General features: G+C 36.0%; 1 protein-coding gene across 1 annotated transcript in view; it reads left to right on the forward strand.

Annotated features, from left to right (window-relative positions):
* Positions 1 to 16,208, forward strand: part of LOC127865820 (uncharacterized) — a 45,707-nt gene that overhangs the window by 4,600 nt on the left and 24,899 nt on the right. Inside the window, exons 4-5 of the mRNA XM_052405839.1 lie at positions 2,758 to 2,834; positions 4,416 to 4,484. Of these exons, the coding sequence (XP_052261799.1) occupies positions 2,758 to 2,834; positions 4,416 to 4,484 (146 nt within the window). The remainder of the gene's footprint in view (positions 1 to 2,757; positions 2,835 to 4,415; positions 4,485 to 16,208) is intronic.

Here is a 16,208-nt window from a genome sequence, read left to right on the forward strand (position 1 = left end):
TCTATCAGAAACAGTCTGGAAAATAGTGAACAGTGCTCAAGTCCTTTGCTTCTATGGCAGCCATGTTTAAAATGTGATGGGCAATATTCATTAAAATGTTTTGTTTTTTTTAAATAAATGAAATTTCTTATCAAATGTTGACAGGATTGTACAATAAACCTGAATGCACTGGTGTTAGCAGCAAACAGTATACAGAATATCAATGAATGTGTCATTGAACGGCATCGAGTCTAGTCAGGTTTCCTATCATCAATATTGGTCCGATATCGCCAGTTGGAGCAAAGATATAAAGCCTGCATAACTTCTGAAATTTCCATTTAACCGAGTCTCGTCTATGGTTTCCAATAATAAATACATGTATGGGTCCTCCTGTTTTGCCATGGTTCACCCCATTGTGGACATAATTTATTAATTATCAGGCCTTCTTATACAATTTTCCAATAATGCCAGCCCTAGATTGCCATGGTTACAATGTGAATTGAGCACTGTTGGTTCTAAGTTATAGCTGCAGCATTTATGGTTTCTTACACATTTTAAGAGTAGTTTTTTGTTCAACATTTTAAGGCAAACAATATTGAAAAAAAATTCCTTCAAGAAAATTATTTGTCAAAATACCAAATAATTGCTCTTTTATAAATGTTTTCAGTAACTTAAGATCAAAGCGAGGCTGTTCTTAATTTCAAGAACCAATACTGTTGTTTTTCTTGTTTTAAATTTGAGGATATACTTTATTTACATGTATGTTACATAATAATGTACCGTATGTAAGAAGCATTTTCCTTATATACATGTATAACTTAAAAAAAAATCTGGGTATTAAAATCATGGCCACCAGGGTGGGTGGGGTAATTTTTTATATAGGCCTATTGTGAATACTTTTGAACACCTTATTTTTAAAGTCAGTCTTGTCATACCAATAATTTGAAATATTTGCTAAAGAGTTTTAATCATTGTTTTTTTCTATCTTAGTCTCTCAGGTGAGCGACCCAGGGCCCGTTGGGGCCTCTTGTTTTGAATCTTGGTCACAGATTTCTAAACCAGAACGCGGACCCGAAGTTAAAAATGTTCATGCGCATGGAAAGGTGTTGTCCAGGTACACACAGGGGGGTTCTCAATAACTTTTGAGCCAACGGGCCAAAACGCGAAACCAACAGGCTATCTAGGGGGGTTGGGGGTTCGGCATGCTTAACCTGAAAATTTTTAATTGAGCACTTGATTTCCTGCATTTTTGGCCATTTTATGGCTATTTAAATGGTCAACCAGGCACTTAAATTTGAGCATTTTTTGGTGCATTTTATGATTTTTAGCTTTTCTAACTAACAAAAGATAAATAAAGAAAAAGAGGTCAATTAAGGGTTAAATTTACGAATTTGACGTTTTTTTGCGCAAGGTTCCAATTGGGGCATTTTATTCTGATGAGGAAAAAAAAGATTTTGGATTGGGAATAGGGCCGAAATTCGGCCCTACAGGAATGGGTGGAAAAGGCCTGATCGTCGGACGTCCATCTATCATGCACATTGTGCGTGACATTTCTAGTTTGAAACGTAACTGAATTAAAACAAACTTTCACAACAAAAAAAAACTTTGCATCAACACAAACAACGCAAGCAATTAGGAACAAAAACTCCCCATGTGATGAAAAGAACGTCAAAATATTTGACTGGTTTTTGACCGATTCCAATTTGCACCTTTTTATTTTTGTTGTTGTTGTAATGCGTTAAGGGAGATAATCAAGAGACGTCTTTGCTTATTAGCAAAAAGGAGCAAAATTACAGAAAAGACAAGCAAATTTCGAAAAGTCAATTGCCGATTTTCGGAATCTGAGTGATTTTCAACCGGCCAAAGTCTAATTTAAACGGCCGATTTGGCCGGCGGCCGGCTCTTATTGAGAACCCTGTACACATGTATTTCAAATATGACAGCAATATCTGAAGGGACACAGTAGTTATGAGCCTTTTTCGAAACGCGGTCGCAGATTTGGAAACCTGAACGCTGACCTCAAGTTCAAGGTCAAGGTCACAGGGGTAAATAATTGAATGCGCATGGAAAGGTGTTGTCTAGATACACATGCATATCAAATATGAAAGCAATATCTGAAGGGACACAGTAGTTAAGAGCCTTTCTTGAATTCTAAAATTCCAAATAGTGCACCGTCGCACATATGCTCATAGCCACCGTGTGTATAAGTTTCAAGGTTCTAGTGTTAATAGTGTAGGAGGAGATAGTGGCCAAGACAGACAGACGGGGGAGATAACCACATAATCCCAACTTTTTCTCTGAAAAGCGTGGGGATAACAAGTTTCTGCCTAAATGGCAAACAACTTAAAGCTGGTTGAAATATGACAGTGAATGCGACTGTATGTACTGTTGCGTATGCACTGACACTGGTATGAGAAACGGCATGCACCAAAGCTGCCAAAATCCTAATTTAAAGCTGCTTTATCAGACCATATTGCTGCTATCAAAGCATCCCAGCTAAAATCCATTTTTCTTAATAATTGTAAAAGCTCATTGGTTTTGGGAAAAGCTAATTGTTTCAGCACATGTGCACTTCAAAAACTCATTCGTTAAAAATGATCACTGCATATGAGAAGAGAAAAATAACATATTGACTTATATTACATGTAATGTAAACTCTGGTGTTTTTTGTTCTTCAGTAATATAAAAACATTCAACTTTGTCTTTACACAATGTTAAAAAAGGTACAAAATATTTGTGAGGGTGCTTTCAAATACATACATTTTACATTCACTGTAGGAAATCTTCCACGACCGACAACACCGGAGGAGGTTGGTGCTCGAATCCTGGCACAAGCGAGGCACGGGAAACGCAAGGTCAGTGGTGCTGCCATGAACGGGAGCCTTACTCTTGGAAGACGGGGTTAAATACATGTGCGTAAAGTGTTGTCCCAGATCAGCCGGTGCATACAGGACAAGACTATACTGGATTTTTGCTGAGTCACATGCATTTAGTCTAGTTTTCCCAGAGCAAGGGTTCAATGTTTCCTTACTTTTACTCAGATACATGTATATGTAATTGTTTTTTACCAAAATAATTTATTAAGCATCAATAAGTGTTTTCTGATTAACCATTTCTTTAGTCCACAAACTAACACTCTTTCATTGGGCTGTCTGATGATATGAGGGTCACACATTTATACTAGTAAATTTGGTATCTTATTAACTTATTTTGTGTACTGTCTTATATTGCAGTGACTCTCACTATTTTGGTTCTCTAATCGTAATGCTTGCTTTTATAATACCTCAGATAATGGCCTGATGCAATGTAATTGGATGTTATTGTTTATTTCAGGTTATTGGGTCTTTATATATGTCAATGTTTTGAGGAACAACTTATAACTTGGAATCAGCTATAAAAATGTTCATTTTCGATTTAAATGAATCCAATTCAACAAGACAAACAAGTTGATATCAAGATATAGTGCAATTTATACACAAAAAGGGAAAACAGGCTTAATACTTATTTTACAAATTTAAAGCGGACATGGTCATGAAGTCATGAATAACATGTCAGACGTAATAAAACATATTTATTTCCGCACAAAAATGCAGAGCTGTTACAATTTATTATTTTTTGAAAGATAGGGACATATAATTATAAAGTGGCGAGGCTAGCCTGTTCCTATTATTCTACATAATATGCAATAGACAACAACGAAAATGGTCATTGTAAAACTGCTCATTAACAGTGCAAAATGAAGTCACAAATTCTTGATCAGCGATGCAAAATTACTTTTCAATTCAATTACAAAATAATTGTTCCTGCCATGGTGGAAATTATATTAGCCTTATCTTTGTTTATTTGTGTAAATTAGTTTGTGTCCTTATTCTGTGTTACACTTAGTGGAAACACTCCTTCGAATGCCATTGTTGTACTTTGCTCAAGAATTGTTTATCATTGACAAACATTAATCAAAACTTATTTTTGCAATAGTCAGTGGCTACTCTGTACAACATTGATGTTGCTTATTTGGCCAGCTAGCTCAGGTACACAAAGCAAAAAAGATTGCCATTGCTGCAGAGTAAGTGCATACCCTTGCGATAAATTTGACAAAAACTTACAATCTCTGACAATTATTTGGGCACTGTCATACAAAGTGTCTGCAAAGAAATATGAAAATATGCATGTAGCAAGTGTGTTTGTCTTACATGGATCAAATTTCTTACAAAATCCTAATTTGATCAGACAGCATGTCTAATAGGTCAATTTTAGGTTTCACTGAGTCTCTGTACATGTTGATATGTTGCCTGTGGTTACTGCATGGTTTTCCATGGTTAACACAGAGTCACTTGCAATACATGTTGATATGGTTTCTATGGTTACTGTATGGTTCACACAGAGTCACTTGCTGCACATGTTGATATGGCTTTTATGGTTACCTCATAGTTTCCTAGGGAGATGATGAGATGGAGGTGGAATCCGGAGAGTCCGAGATTGAGGATGAATCTGATGAAGAGGAGGAGGTACAGAGGATCGTGCCCAGGCCACCCCGCCACCACAGGTAGAAAAACTGTTTCTGTAAAATTTGCTTGCATACCATAGTTTATTTATATGAGTAATGGGGCTTAATGCATGTGTCTAAAGTGTTATCCCAGATTAGCCTGTGCAATTTGCACAAGTTTTTTTAGGGACGTCACTTTCTGCTTATATGTTTTTTTGGTTCAAAGGAAGTCTCTTAGGGAGAATCCAGTTTAACGAAAATCCAGTTTAGGAGGAAATACTTAACGCATATGCATTAAGCCCCGTTATGGAAGAAATATGGAACTGTTTAATCTTTCCTTTTCAGATACTGTTGAGATGCATTTGTAGTCCCTAAGAAAATCGAATTAAATTAAATACTTTCCTACTAGATTCAAGTTTAAAGGGCTTCATTTCCAACTCTTAGATAATGATCAGTAATTTGCTGGCTGTTCTGGGTTTATGCTGTTCGCACATAGCCATTTTTAGGTTGCTTAAAAATAAAACAAATAAAAACAATTCTGAAAATGATGGAGTTTCACCGGTAGGGGACCATATTGCTTGGCAATCTCTTGTTCTTTATTGTTTTTGTAAGTAAAAGATTTTGAAAAATAGTAAAAAAATCGGTGCTTCGAGGAATGTTTGTGCCATCCGGAATTTCAAGCCAAGCAATTACATGTAGGAGCCATAGTACGATTGATTGCATTTTATTCTGCACACTACGACCAACTTTAGTGATAGCAAAGCGAAATTAAGTGCGTGTTTATTGATTATGAGAAGGAATTTGATACTGTTATACACGATGCTTTATGGATTAAATAAGTGAATGCACGAATACGTTGTAAAATGTTAAAGCTGATCAAGTCAATTTATCAGAATATTAAATCATGTGTTAAAAATTATAAAAATATGTTATATTCATAGCTTTTTGATTTCACGTTAGGAATGACACAGGGTGAGCCATTATTACCTTTATTATTTATTTTATTTCATATGACATACATGCCTATATATATATTAATAGTCTAGCTGAAAAGATTAACGTCATTATCAATATTTATGTTGCTATTTGCAGATGACATTGCATTATTATGTCTATAGATAATTCTATAATTCTATCTGTCAATACCCATGTAAATGGGGATTCAAAATAATTATACACAAATCTAAAATGTGTATATTCGAAACAAGAAAAGCTATTGTACATTTAAATGGAATATTAACCAACAGGGTATTGAAATTGATGATGAATTTTGCTACTTAGGCCTAAAGTTACACTACTAAATAATGAACATGCATTTAAAGCTTACAACCATTTATTGTCATTTTTTAGCAAAGTGAAGCTAAATTCTAAAACAAAACGTTCTCTGTTTGACTCCCTAGTGGTACCAATTAGTTTATATGCATCTGAAATATGGGGGAAAAACTATATTTATGAAGTTGACAAACTTCATTTTAAATTTTGTAAAACTATTCTTGGTGTGACGCTATCTAAGACGAATTAGGCAGATTTCCACTTTCTACTATATGTAAAACGGGCACTGAGCTATTGGGTTAAAATCAAACCAAATCTTAATATCATATGGACACTGTTTATAACGAACAATTTGATCTCAACAACGGTTGTATTAGGAATAATACTATCAATTACTCATCTCTGTAGTATGCATTTGTTAAAAACAAAAAACAATAAGAACAACTAGGACACGACATTTTATTCAATAATTTTAATTAGTCTAATGAAATAAACCAAAGAGTAAAAGACAAACGTATTTAAATGTGGCTGGATACAATGAACAACCTACCGACAATCGAATACCATAGAATGTTAAAGACTTAATTCGCGTATGAAAAATATTTAGATAAATACGAAAAATCACACACAGCATTAATCAAGAGTTAGACTTAGAGCCCATAAATTGGAATAGAGACCGGTACATAACATAATGTGATATCAAGAGATCAACGCATATGTAGTCTATGTAATGCAAACGCTGTTGAATCCGATTAACATTTCTTTCTTATTCGCTCAATCTATAAAGATCTCCGAAAATATTGTATTCGCTCAAACTGGCCAAATTTACATGTAGTGCAATTTAAAAACAAACTCTTTTCAAAGTACTTTAGTCATTAACAATTTTGCCAGATTAATAACCGATGCCATGAAACTCCGTGAGGAAAAATTACAAGCATTTGCTGCTTCTTTAATACGTTTTATATAACAACGTTAACACAGGTCTGCAATATGTTGTTGTTTACTTGCCGCGACTTGTAACAATAGCAAGGAAAACAGCGAAACTGCAAAGTGTTGCAAGACCAAACAACCAGAAAGCAACCCCGTCGACCATGTAGCTTATTTTCTTCCACGTGATCTGTTCTTCATCCATTAATTGAAATTCTGACAGGCGTCTCTTAATATCATTCTCATTTTCAGCTTCAGAGATAGTTTTCACCGTCTGTATTCTGGTCGCTTTTGATGTTTTTCTAAATAACTTTCTCATCAATATGGGTTTTGTTTTTTGCTTTCGGCAAACGGCGCATGCCCAAAACCGATAAATACCAAAAAGCCATTTCGGAACGGGAATTTCCGGATCCTTGCTGTAGATACGAAGGTTAAGAATGGCAACAACGGTAATCGCCGCACTTATAACCATATCTACGATAAGTTTGTATGAAACGATCGGAACGGGTTTCGAGGTCCTGGGTAACATGGCGCTGACTATGGTCATGAAGACCACGATAGAAAGGAGAACGGTAATACAGTATGAAACCCGCTCTCCGGACTCCGGCACCAAAAGGAACACCAACAGATTCAGGACGCTCAGGAACAAAATAGGTAATACCACATTCACTAAGACATATGCCGGTCTTCTCTTGAGTTTGAAACTAAAACTCACTTGCCAACTATACCCAAACGATTCGGACTTTGCTGCGGTGTCGACCAGGTCCCACATAGGGTGCTCTGAAAATAACGTAATGTCAACTTCTTCCGTAGCTGGTAGTATGAATACTTCACCAAGCTCGTACCCCATTGCATTATATGAGAGCGTGCACGTCTGTGTATCAAAAGGGTAGATTTCGACGTCGACAGTGCACGTGGACCTTACTAATGCTACCGGGATCCAACTAGCGGTTCCATCGGCATAATACCTTATGCGATTCCATGCCGCCCCAAGGATCTCGACTTCGTCTGAAGGCGACGTTAGGATAAGTTCTGGCACCCACACGTCACCATATGAAGTCATCATTTGAGTCGCACCTCCGTAATTCGCTGGGTTCCATGTCATACTTTGATCCTTCCAGCTTATTGAAAAAGCAGCCACAACGGAGAACACTTCGCTGACTTCATTGAACTCCTGAATTGACTTCACGTATAGCTTAACAGTGACGTTGACAATTTCACTCTGATTGTGTACAGGTCGCACGTTTTTGTTGTAATTGATAAGCAAGTCCCGTAACAAAGTCTTTGTGTCATTTAAACTAGCCCCATTAACACAGCACAGAAATGTTACATATAAAAACGCAGCAATACCTATTTTTCTCATCATTCTGATGTTTTATGATATATGTTCAGTACATTAATATTCTGATAAAGTCCTTTCTCACGTAAGAAAATGTGAATTGTAATATTTTTTTGATAATTACTTATTACTATCAATCTAGTTACTAATTACTTCTCATTTGTGAGTTTATTTGACATTATCTTTTTAAAACCAGCCGACCAGTTTATCCTCGATGCACATAATAAACCACAGGCATAAGTATTTTAAAAACATTACTCCGATACAACTCTCAAATGTTAAATAAAGTTTCTGGGAGTCAAGTGAGTATGTTAATGTATTGCATTTGTGATTTTGAAATAATCACCACCCGCGTATTTAAGGATATCGCGGATAACAATTGTTATTGATTACTTGAATGGTTTGTTATTTCAAACTCAATCAAGAAATCAATGTGCTTAATGGTTCGTAAATACTCAGAGGAATGACGTCGCACTGAGGACAAATTCCAGTTCAAATTAATGAATGGTTATGGACGATCGGACATAAAAAGCTTCGTAAATAAAGCTAATGCTACGGTAATAAGTGCTTTGTTTCATTTTAAAAGGTCTCAGATAAAATATTTTGACGGTATTCATTTACATGGACTTAATCAATAATTCATGAAACAACAAATTAATTAATAGAAGGCCTATCCTTAATGAACTGTGTTAAAAGCTTTCACACGAGGGAATGAATACGAAACCTAGTTTTAATGGTTTATTATTATACAAAGAAAACTAAAGCGCGGTTTTACGACTTTAGAGAACACCTGAGATATTAATTTTACATTGACTTGGACTGAATTATTGTCTCTTATTCAATACTTGGAACACAAAACTGGCTTTACGAAATAATTAACGCAATTTCTGTGTATGGTTACTTAATAAACAAATGCCACGGCAAAATCAATTACAATAGGTTGGCTTTAAGTTTACGAAATATCTTACTCAATTACATGGTTTGTTTAATGCTGAGAAGAATGGGTTAAAAGCAATTTTGAATTAAAGCACAGGGTAATGTGTATGCACTGCTTATCCACATATTTATGTTATAGAGCAACTTAGACAAAATAACAACAATATGTCTCTTTTTTTTCACAATTGGTTGCTGCACTGGCAACCATCTTTAAAATGTAGGTTGCCTTGCTAAAGAATAACAAGCCTAGAATCATGCGCATGTTGTGTAATTTGTATCTAATACTTCATTAATTTTCTTTAAATTATTGAGCAACAATTTTGCCGACATGACATACCGTACTTTTAATGTATCATGTCTTGTTGTGAGCCGGAGTTGAATCATTTCCTATGCCTCATTGATCCACAGTCGCCAATTTGTAGTCTATGTTTAATTGGATTGAGTTGTTTCAAGCTTTGAAAAAGCTAGGTGCCCTGCTTTTTAGCCCAACTGTAACCAACTTTTGAAATTGAGTTTCCTGGGTTTAAATCTACTGGCCCCAGGCTAACAGGCAACCACTAAGCCTGTAAGTTATTCACAATGTAAGATCTTGCAGTGTATTGAACTCATTCAATTTGCAAGTCTGATGACATTAAAGGGACCTTTTCACTTTTTGGTTAATTGACAAAATTAAACGATTTAATAATTTGGAGAGTTCTGTTGGTGTCGTTATATCTTTTCATACTACGAGGATTGCTTATATAGAGTATAAAATACACCTCTCATTGTATGAGCACGGATGGTCGAGTGGTCTAAACGATTAACTTTTGTTCCAGGGGTCAGTGGTTCGAGCTCAGTTGAGGGTAACTTTTTTTTGTTTCTTTATTTTTTTTTTCTTGTTTTTAATGGACCTTTGAAGATCCAATTTTTACATTTATCTATCTTAAGCATGTAATGACAAACTGTGAAAAGGTCCCTTTTAGATGTTTACTAAGAATTCCACAAGGTAAACATTTAGAAATCATTGGTTGTTTATTTGATTTAAAAGTGATTTTGTTTATTTGCCTTGTCAACAAGGTTATTTTGAAGTTATTATCACTTTTATCTTTTTTTTCAAATCATTTATAGAAAAGATAATTTAAGCTTCATTTCGGGATAACAGGGCTTGATGCATATGTATTAATTGTCATCTCAGTACCAGAGTCAATCTTTAAACGAAAAACACTATACAGTCAGAAAGTGTCATCCTTGATTAGCTTGTGCGCACTACCAGTGGTGAAGTTTAAACAGGCAGATACGGTGGTTATCGTTCTTAGCGTAGTTAAGAGCAGACCAACTTGCAACACATACCACTAACCTTAGTTCTTCAAATGCGAACAACTAAAAACGATCCATCAATTGTGAACTGCACCAGATTGTAAAAACGCTGGTTAAAGTTGCCGCTCCGTAACTTGTAAACCTTGGTAAGTTTGCAGTTATTCAGGTTAAGTAAACGTCAAGGTAAGTTGATTGTATAAACACGATATACTGCAAAGTTACCAAACCGAGAATAGTGGAATTAAACGGCCAGCAACTTAAACCAAAAAAATCCCATAATGCACTTTATAATGACGTATATTTCGCGCCAACTGTCAAACTACGATTTCGCAAAACAACAACATGGGTTAGTTCAGGTAAAAGCGAACCAATATGGTAAAGAACATTTCAATTCAATTGACATGACGCCAACTGTCAATCAAATCCTTATCTAAGAATTGATCTACCAATCAGCGATAGATAAATCGGGCGCGCGAGTTAGCAACGAACTGTCCGCCATTTTCTAGACAAGCTATGTCTAGGTTCACTTTTATTGTAACAAGTTTTTTTTATTTCCTCTTTTAAAACGTAGATTAAAAATGGTTTAACGGTGTCAATGGGGATTATGTAACTCGTACAATCGATATCCTGAAAGATTTGTTGGTGACATTGAATTTATATCGTTTCCAAAGCCGAAAAGAGATCTTGAGAAGTGTAAGTGATGGATAAATGCATGCGGTCGTCCTTACGAACGTCAACACTGTAAAAGACAATTGCAATATCTTTTAATCGAATATACTAGCAGATTTAAATAGTTTATGTTATCGATCTGATCATCGCATAATAGTTCACGTTTTTTAATAGTTTTACCAGTTACTAGGGGATTAAAAACAGCAATATTCATCTGCATTACTTAACAAGAAATAAAACCCAGCATGAAGCCTAAGTGTTTTATTACTCTGATAGTAATGGACTGTGACACATGATATCGTATCTTATTAACGGTATCTACACATGTGCAGACATGTGGTGTCACCAATTAACGCCTCAGGTCGGACCTCAAAGACCTCGTGAAGAGGCCGGTAGGACCTGTAAATAAACTCTGATATACAAACACATCTACACATGTGCAGACATGTGGTGTCACCAATAAACGCCTTTAATCCACACTTGGAGCTCGAATGCCTAGTTCTCATTTTTAAAACGAGTTTCGTTTAATTTGTTCGGATAAAAACGGAAATGAAATATGGCAAAAACGGTGTAAATAGGGTTTATGCAAATCTGACATTTGGTATCCAGAAAGATAAGTTAGATGAATAAAATTTATACCGTTTCCAACGCGGAAATGCGGTCTTGACAAGAGCGAGTGGAAGCTTCAAGAATTAACGAGATCCCCCTTATAGAACATTAATTTATAACAAAAAAAATTTGAAATGTCATAAAAGCAATAACTAAGCATTTTTAAGTATGAATTATGTCACGTGTGCATGTAAAATAATAGAGAATTTTGGTACCCACCTCGTGTAACTTAACTAAATCCCCGTTAAAAATCGAGTTTTGTGTGTGTCAAAAACAAGTGAAAACTACCTTGTTACTATTTTAATAAAGACGCATCGATAAATGCTATTGTAAAAGAGTTATTTATTACTGATATACGTTAACCAATAAATGCGGTAACTTGATGGAAGTCGGAACCTGCGCGAGCGTCTGATATTGGTAGCTTTATTAATTAGCATGACCTAATTTCCCTTCGCACAACGCTAATTTATATCAGACAATGACCAAACTTATTGTGTTGTTTTGCGCTTTCAATTAAAGTGATTGATAAATGTCCCACAAGTACTCGGCATCGAAAAGCGCGTAAAACTTCACCGAATTACCAGGAATGGAGCGCTATTTCGTGTCAAATACACGGGGAGGGGGAAATGTTTCGGTAATATTTTTGTAAATAACATGGGTAAATACCGGTGAAGTGTTAATTTATTGCTAATACCACCATGACACGTAATAACGGATTCGATTTTGGTAAACGCGCAAGCGTTTGAGAGCGTGTTTAATATACCGATGTACTTGTTATAAATAGCTGATGTTCTCTATAATCGTATATTTTTTTGCATTTGCAGAACAACTTAATGATATCAATCCCTATACAATAGTAAAGGGTGTTAACAAAGTCCATAAAAATCGTCAGGAATATAGCGTAAATCTATATGCAGTCTATAGGCAAAGAAGCCATTTTGGTGTTAGCTTGTCTAGGTTTGATCACCGCTAAGCCACGTGTTTTTAAGTGAGCGGAGCGATCATCGATAAGGCGTCATGTCAATTAATGGCGCTATTGTCCCTAATTTTAAAAAGGAGATAACCATGCTGTATCAAACTATCGAGGTATTACATTAATAACTGTTATAGCTAAAATATTTTCTATCACATTGCGCAATCGAATTACTCTTGGTGCGAGAATGGTAATATATTTAATACATCGCCATTCTGATATAGAGATAATCGTAGGGTTGCACACAAAAATGTAGTTACTTGAATAGGTGTTAAATTATTATGCAAAAACAATTGGCACCCTTTTGTATAAGTAAACTTAAACACTGTTACCAGACCTTGTTAAATAAAGAAAAAAAGGGGCTTATCAGCTAAAACAGTATAAATATGCGGTGATATTATAGACCGTTAAGAAACTTAGAACGTGAAACTTTATACTTCAAATTACAATGGACCTAAGCCTAAGCAGTGTTATGTTCATAAGTGTCACTGGATGTAAGGGATTTTTTATGCCCCTGGTAGGGTGTCATATAGCAGTTGAACTGTCCGTCAGTCAGTATGTCAGTCTATCCTTCCGTCCAGAAAAAAAACTTTAACGTTGGCCATAACTTTTGCAATATTGAAGATAGCAACTTGATATTTGGCATGCATGTGTATCTCATGAAGCTGCACATTTTTAGTGGTGGAAGTTCAAGGTCAAGTCATCCTTCAAGGTCAAAGGTCCCAAACAAATTAATTATTTCAAAGCGGCGCAGTAGGGGGCATTGTGTTTCTGACGAACACATCTCTTGTTTTAGGGAGCTTTGCTTTATATTGAATTTCTTGTACTAACGATTGTGTCTTATATGCTGTCATGGCAATAAGTGTAAAAGAAGAAAGATAAAAACAATGTGTAAGTTGCAAAAAAATATGACAGTAAATTTTTTGTAGTTAAAGGGGTATTCCACTACGACCCGATTACCCACGATTTGTCCCGATTTCCAATATGTTGAGGTCGGGGACATTCGTAGCTCAATCGGCGAAGGTCCTAACTCAGTCGTAGCTAGTTGTGGGCCGCGCGTAAGTGATTCCTGCAACTGGTGTGCTCCCAAAAAATTGTGGCCAGATTGTAAACGTGTTTAAAATTTAGCCAGGACCCCCAAGACTGAATTTAATCGCAGTTGACTCGTTACAGCGTCGTAGTGTGTTCTTGGGCGTCGTAATGGAATAGTAGGTAATTCGTGACTCATTCGGGAAATCGGTGATCACGTGATCTGTCAACGAATCAGCTACAACTTTGTCAAGACTGTCACGAGTTCACCCCGAGTGAGTTGCGAGCCCGCTAAGATTCTCGCGATTTAGATCCAGACTCTCACGAGTTCACCCTGAGTGAGATGCAACCCCGCTAAAATTATCACATTTTAGATCAATATCAATAGATATTGGCGCCTAATTCATGGGTGCGTTCGGTGAGGTCCTAGCTTAGACATGACCGATCTGCATCGTTTGTAGTACAGTCGCTTTAGATTCTTTCACGTAGTTGTGAAGTCGCGACCCTATTCGCAAGACTTCAACTGAGCCCCACGATTCATCGTAACTCAATCATACCAGTGTCGTAACTGAATCGTAGACTGTCACGAGTGTTCCCGATTCAATAAATGTGATAAATTGTAGCGAATCGTGGGCTTGTTTTCGTAGTGGAATAGGGCCATAAAAAAGAGCTGGAAATCAGCTAGCAATTGACCCCCTTTAAGTTCAAGACCAGCTCCTATACGTTTTACTCAATTGTTCTTTTGAGAAGAAGTATTGAAACATGGATTAATTTTGTTTCTAACCCCTTATGATTAGTCAAAAGTTTTGCTTGAGTTTGGGGCTTTTTTGTATTTCAAGTTAAGTTTGCTGTAAGCAATTCGTAAATTACCAGAGACTGTTGATTATTACAAGATAATAGCCTCGCTGCTGGGAAACTGGGCTTTATGCATGCGCTGAAAGTGTCCTCCTACAGGCTAATCAGTGACGACACTGTCTGCTTTTGCGTCATTTATCTTTGACTGTTATAGGAAGAGGATGAGGAGGATCAGGACAAGGATCATTTCATTTCACATGTGAACTTTGTGTTGTGAATTTGTCTCTTAGTTTTCAGCTTGTTGAAATGAAACTGTACAGCTTTGTTTATTATACTACAAAGAAGTCAAGATGTTATTTTCGTGTATGGTGCAGAGTTGTGCCTTTTAACCATTTCCCCCATAAGAAGCAAAGTGAAAATGGCTTTTGTGTCCGTGAGTCTGTCAGTCAGTCTGTCACACTTTTCTGGATCCAACGATAACTTTAAAAGTTCTTCATATTTTTTCATGAAACATGGACAGATGGCACTATGGACATTATGCACGTCATTATATTTTGTTTCTACATCAAGAATTCTGGTTGCGATGGCAATAAAAATAAAACAAATAAAAACATTTCTGAAAATGGTGGAGTTTCACCGGTAGGAGACCATATTGCTTGGCAATCTCTTGTTCTTTATTGTTTTGTAAGTAAAAGATTTTGAAAAAGAGTAAAAAGTCGGTGCTTCGAGGAGAGTTTGTGCCATCCGGTAATTCAATCCCAAGCAATTAGGTCCCATAGGGTTTTGACTGTTTAGTAAGCTAGCAGATCGTGTAAATTCACGAATAATGCTCTTTTAAGTCATTAGTTAAGTAAGGTCAAACTCACTCTTAAGGGAACCAGTGAATTTAGATGAATAAATCTTTTAATGATCCTTTCATAAACATGTCAAATAGTGCACACAAAAATGTAGTTATTTGACTATGTGTTAAATTATTGAGCAAAAACAATTGGCACCCTTTTGTATAAGTAAACTTAAACACTGTTACCAGACCTTGTTAAATAAAGAAAAAAGGGGCTTATCCGAGATTGCATTAATGCACTATGTGGAAACGACATGTACCACGCAACAGTGCTTTCCATAGGATTTTTTTTCAGACGCCCGGGGCCGTTGGAGGGTATGGAAGGGCTGCACCCTACATACGATTTTTTTTTTAATTTGTAGAGTGAAATGACGTTATGACGGTGCGGTTTTGACTCTTCAAGAAAAAACAGCAATAAGGTCATTGATAACAAGATTAACAAAATGTTTTAACCCTTTCTTGCATAGATACGCATAATCCCATCTCGATCGATTTCTTAAAGTGATATTATGCGCATTTTCACCATTGAATTGAGCTGAAAAGATTAACAGTTCAAACGAGTTGGTTAAAATGTGGTAACTGACCGATATTCTACAACTCATCTTGCTACCAGTTTATAAAACATATATATTATATGCGATATTTTACATGACTGTGTCTGTCCCAGTCCTCTAAGCCAAAATGATCCGTAAAACAAAAGTGTGTCTTTGTGCTGTATGAACAAATTTGCACTAAAACTAAATTTAGATTCACATCGTACATCGAATCATTTCTGTCATCAGTTGTCAAAACGAAAGTACAGTTGATATTCAAAGCCATTATTTTTCTCTTTCCTGGATATTGTTTTAGTATGTTGATGCTGCATTCACAAATGTAAGTGTTTATGAAGTGATAACACCAAAAATAAACACCGATTGCGATAGACACCTATAAACATAGCATATACTGTTCGATGCGCATAATATCACTTTAATACATCCGTATCAAACATACTTTCTATCTATTACTGCATACTTACTACTTTTACCATCGCTACTCATTACCCGATAATCCCATATAT

Source organism: Dreissena polymorpha, chromosome 1 (genome assembly GCF_020536995.1).
Source record: "Dreissena polymorpha isolate Duluth1 chromosome 1, UMN_Dpol_1.0, whole genome shotgun sequence".
Taxonomy (NCBI): Eukaryota; Metazoa; Mollusca; class Bivalvia; order Myida; family Dreissenidae; genus Dreissena; species Dreissena polymorpha.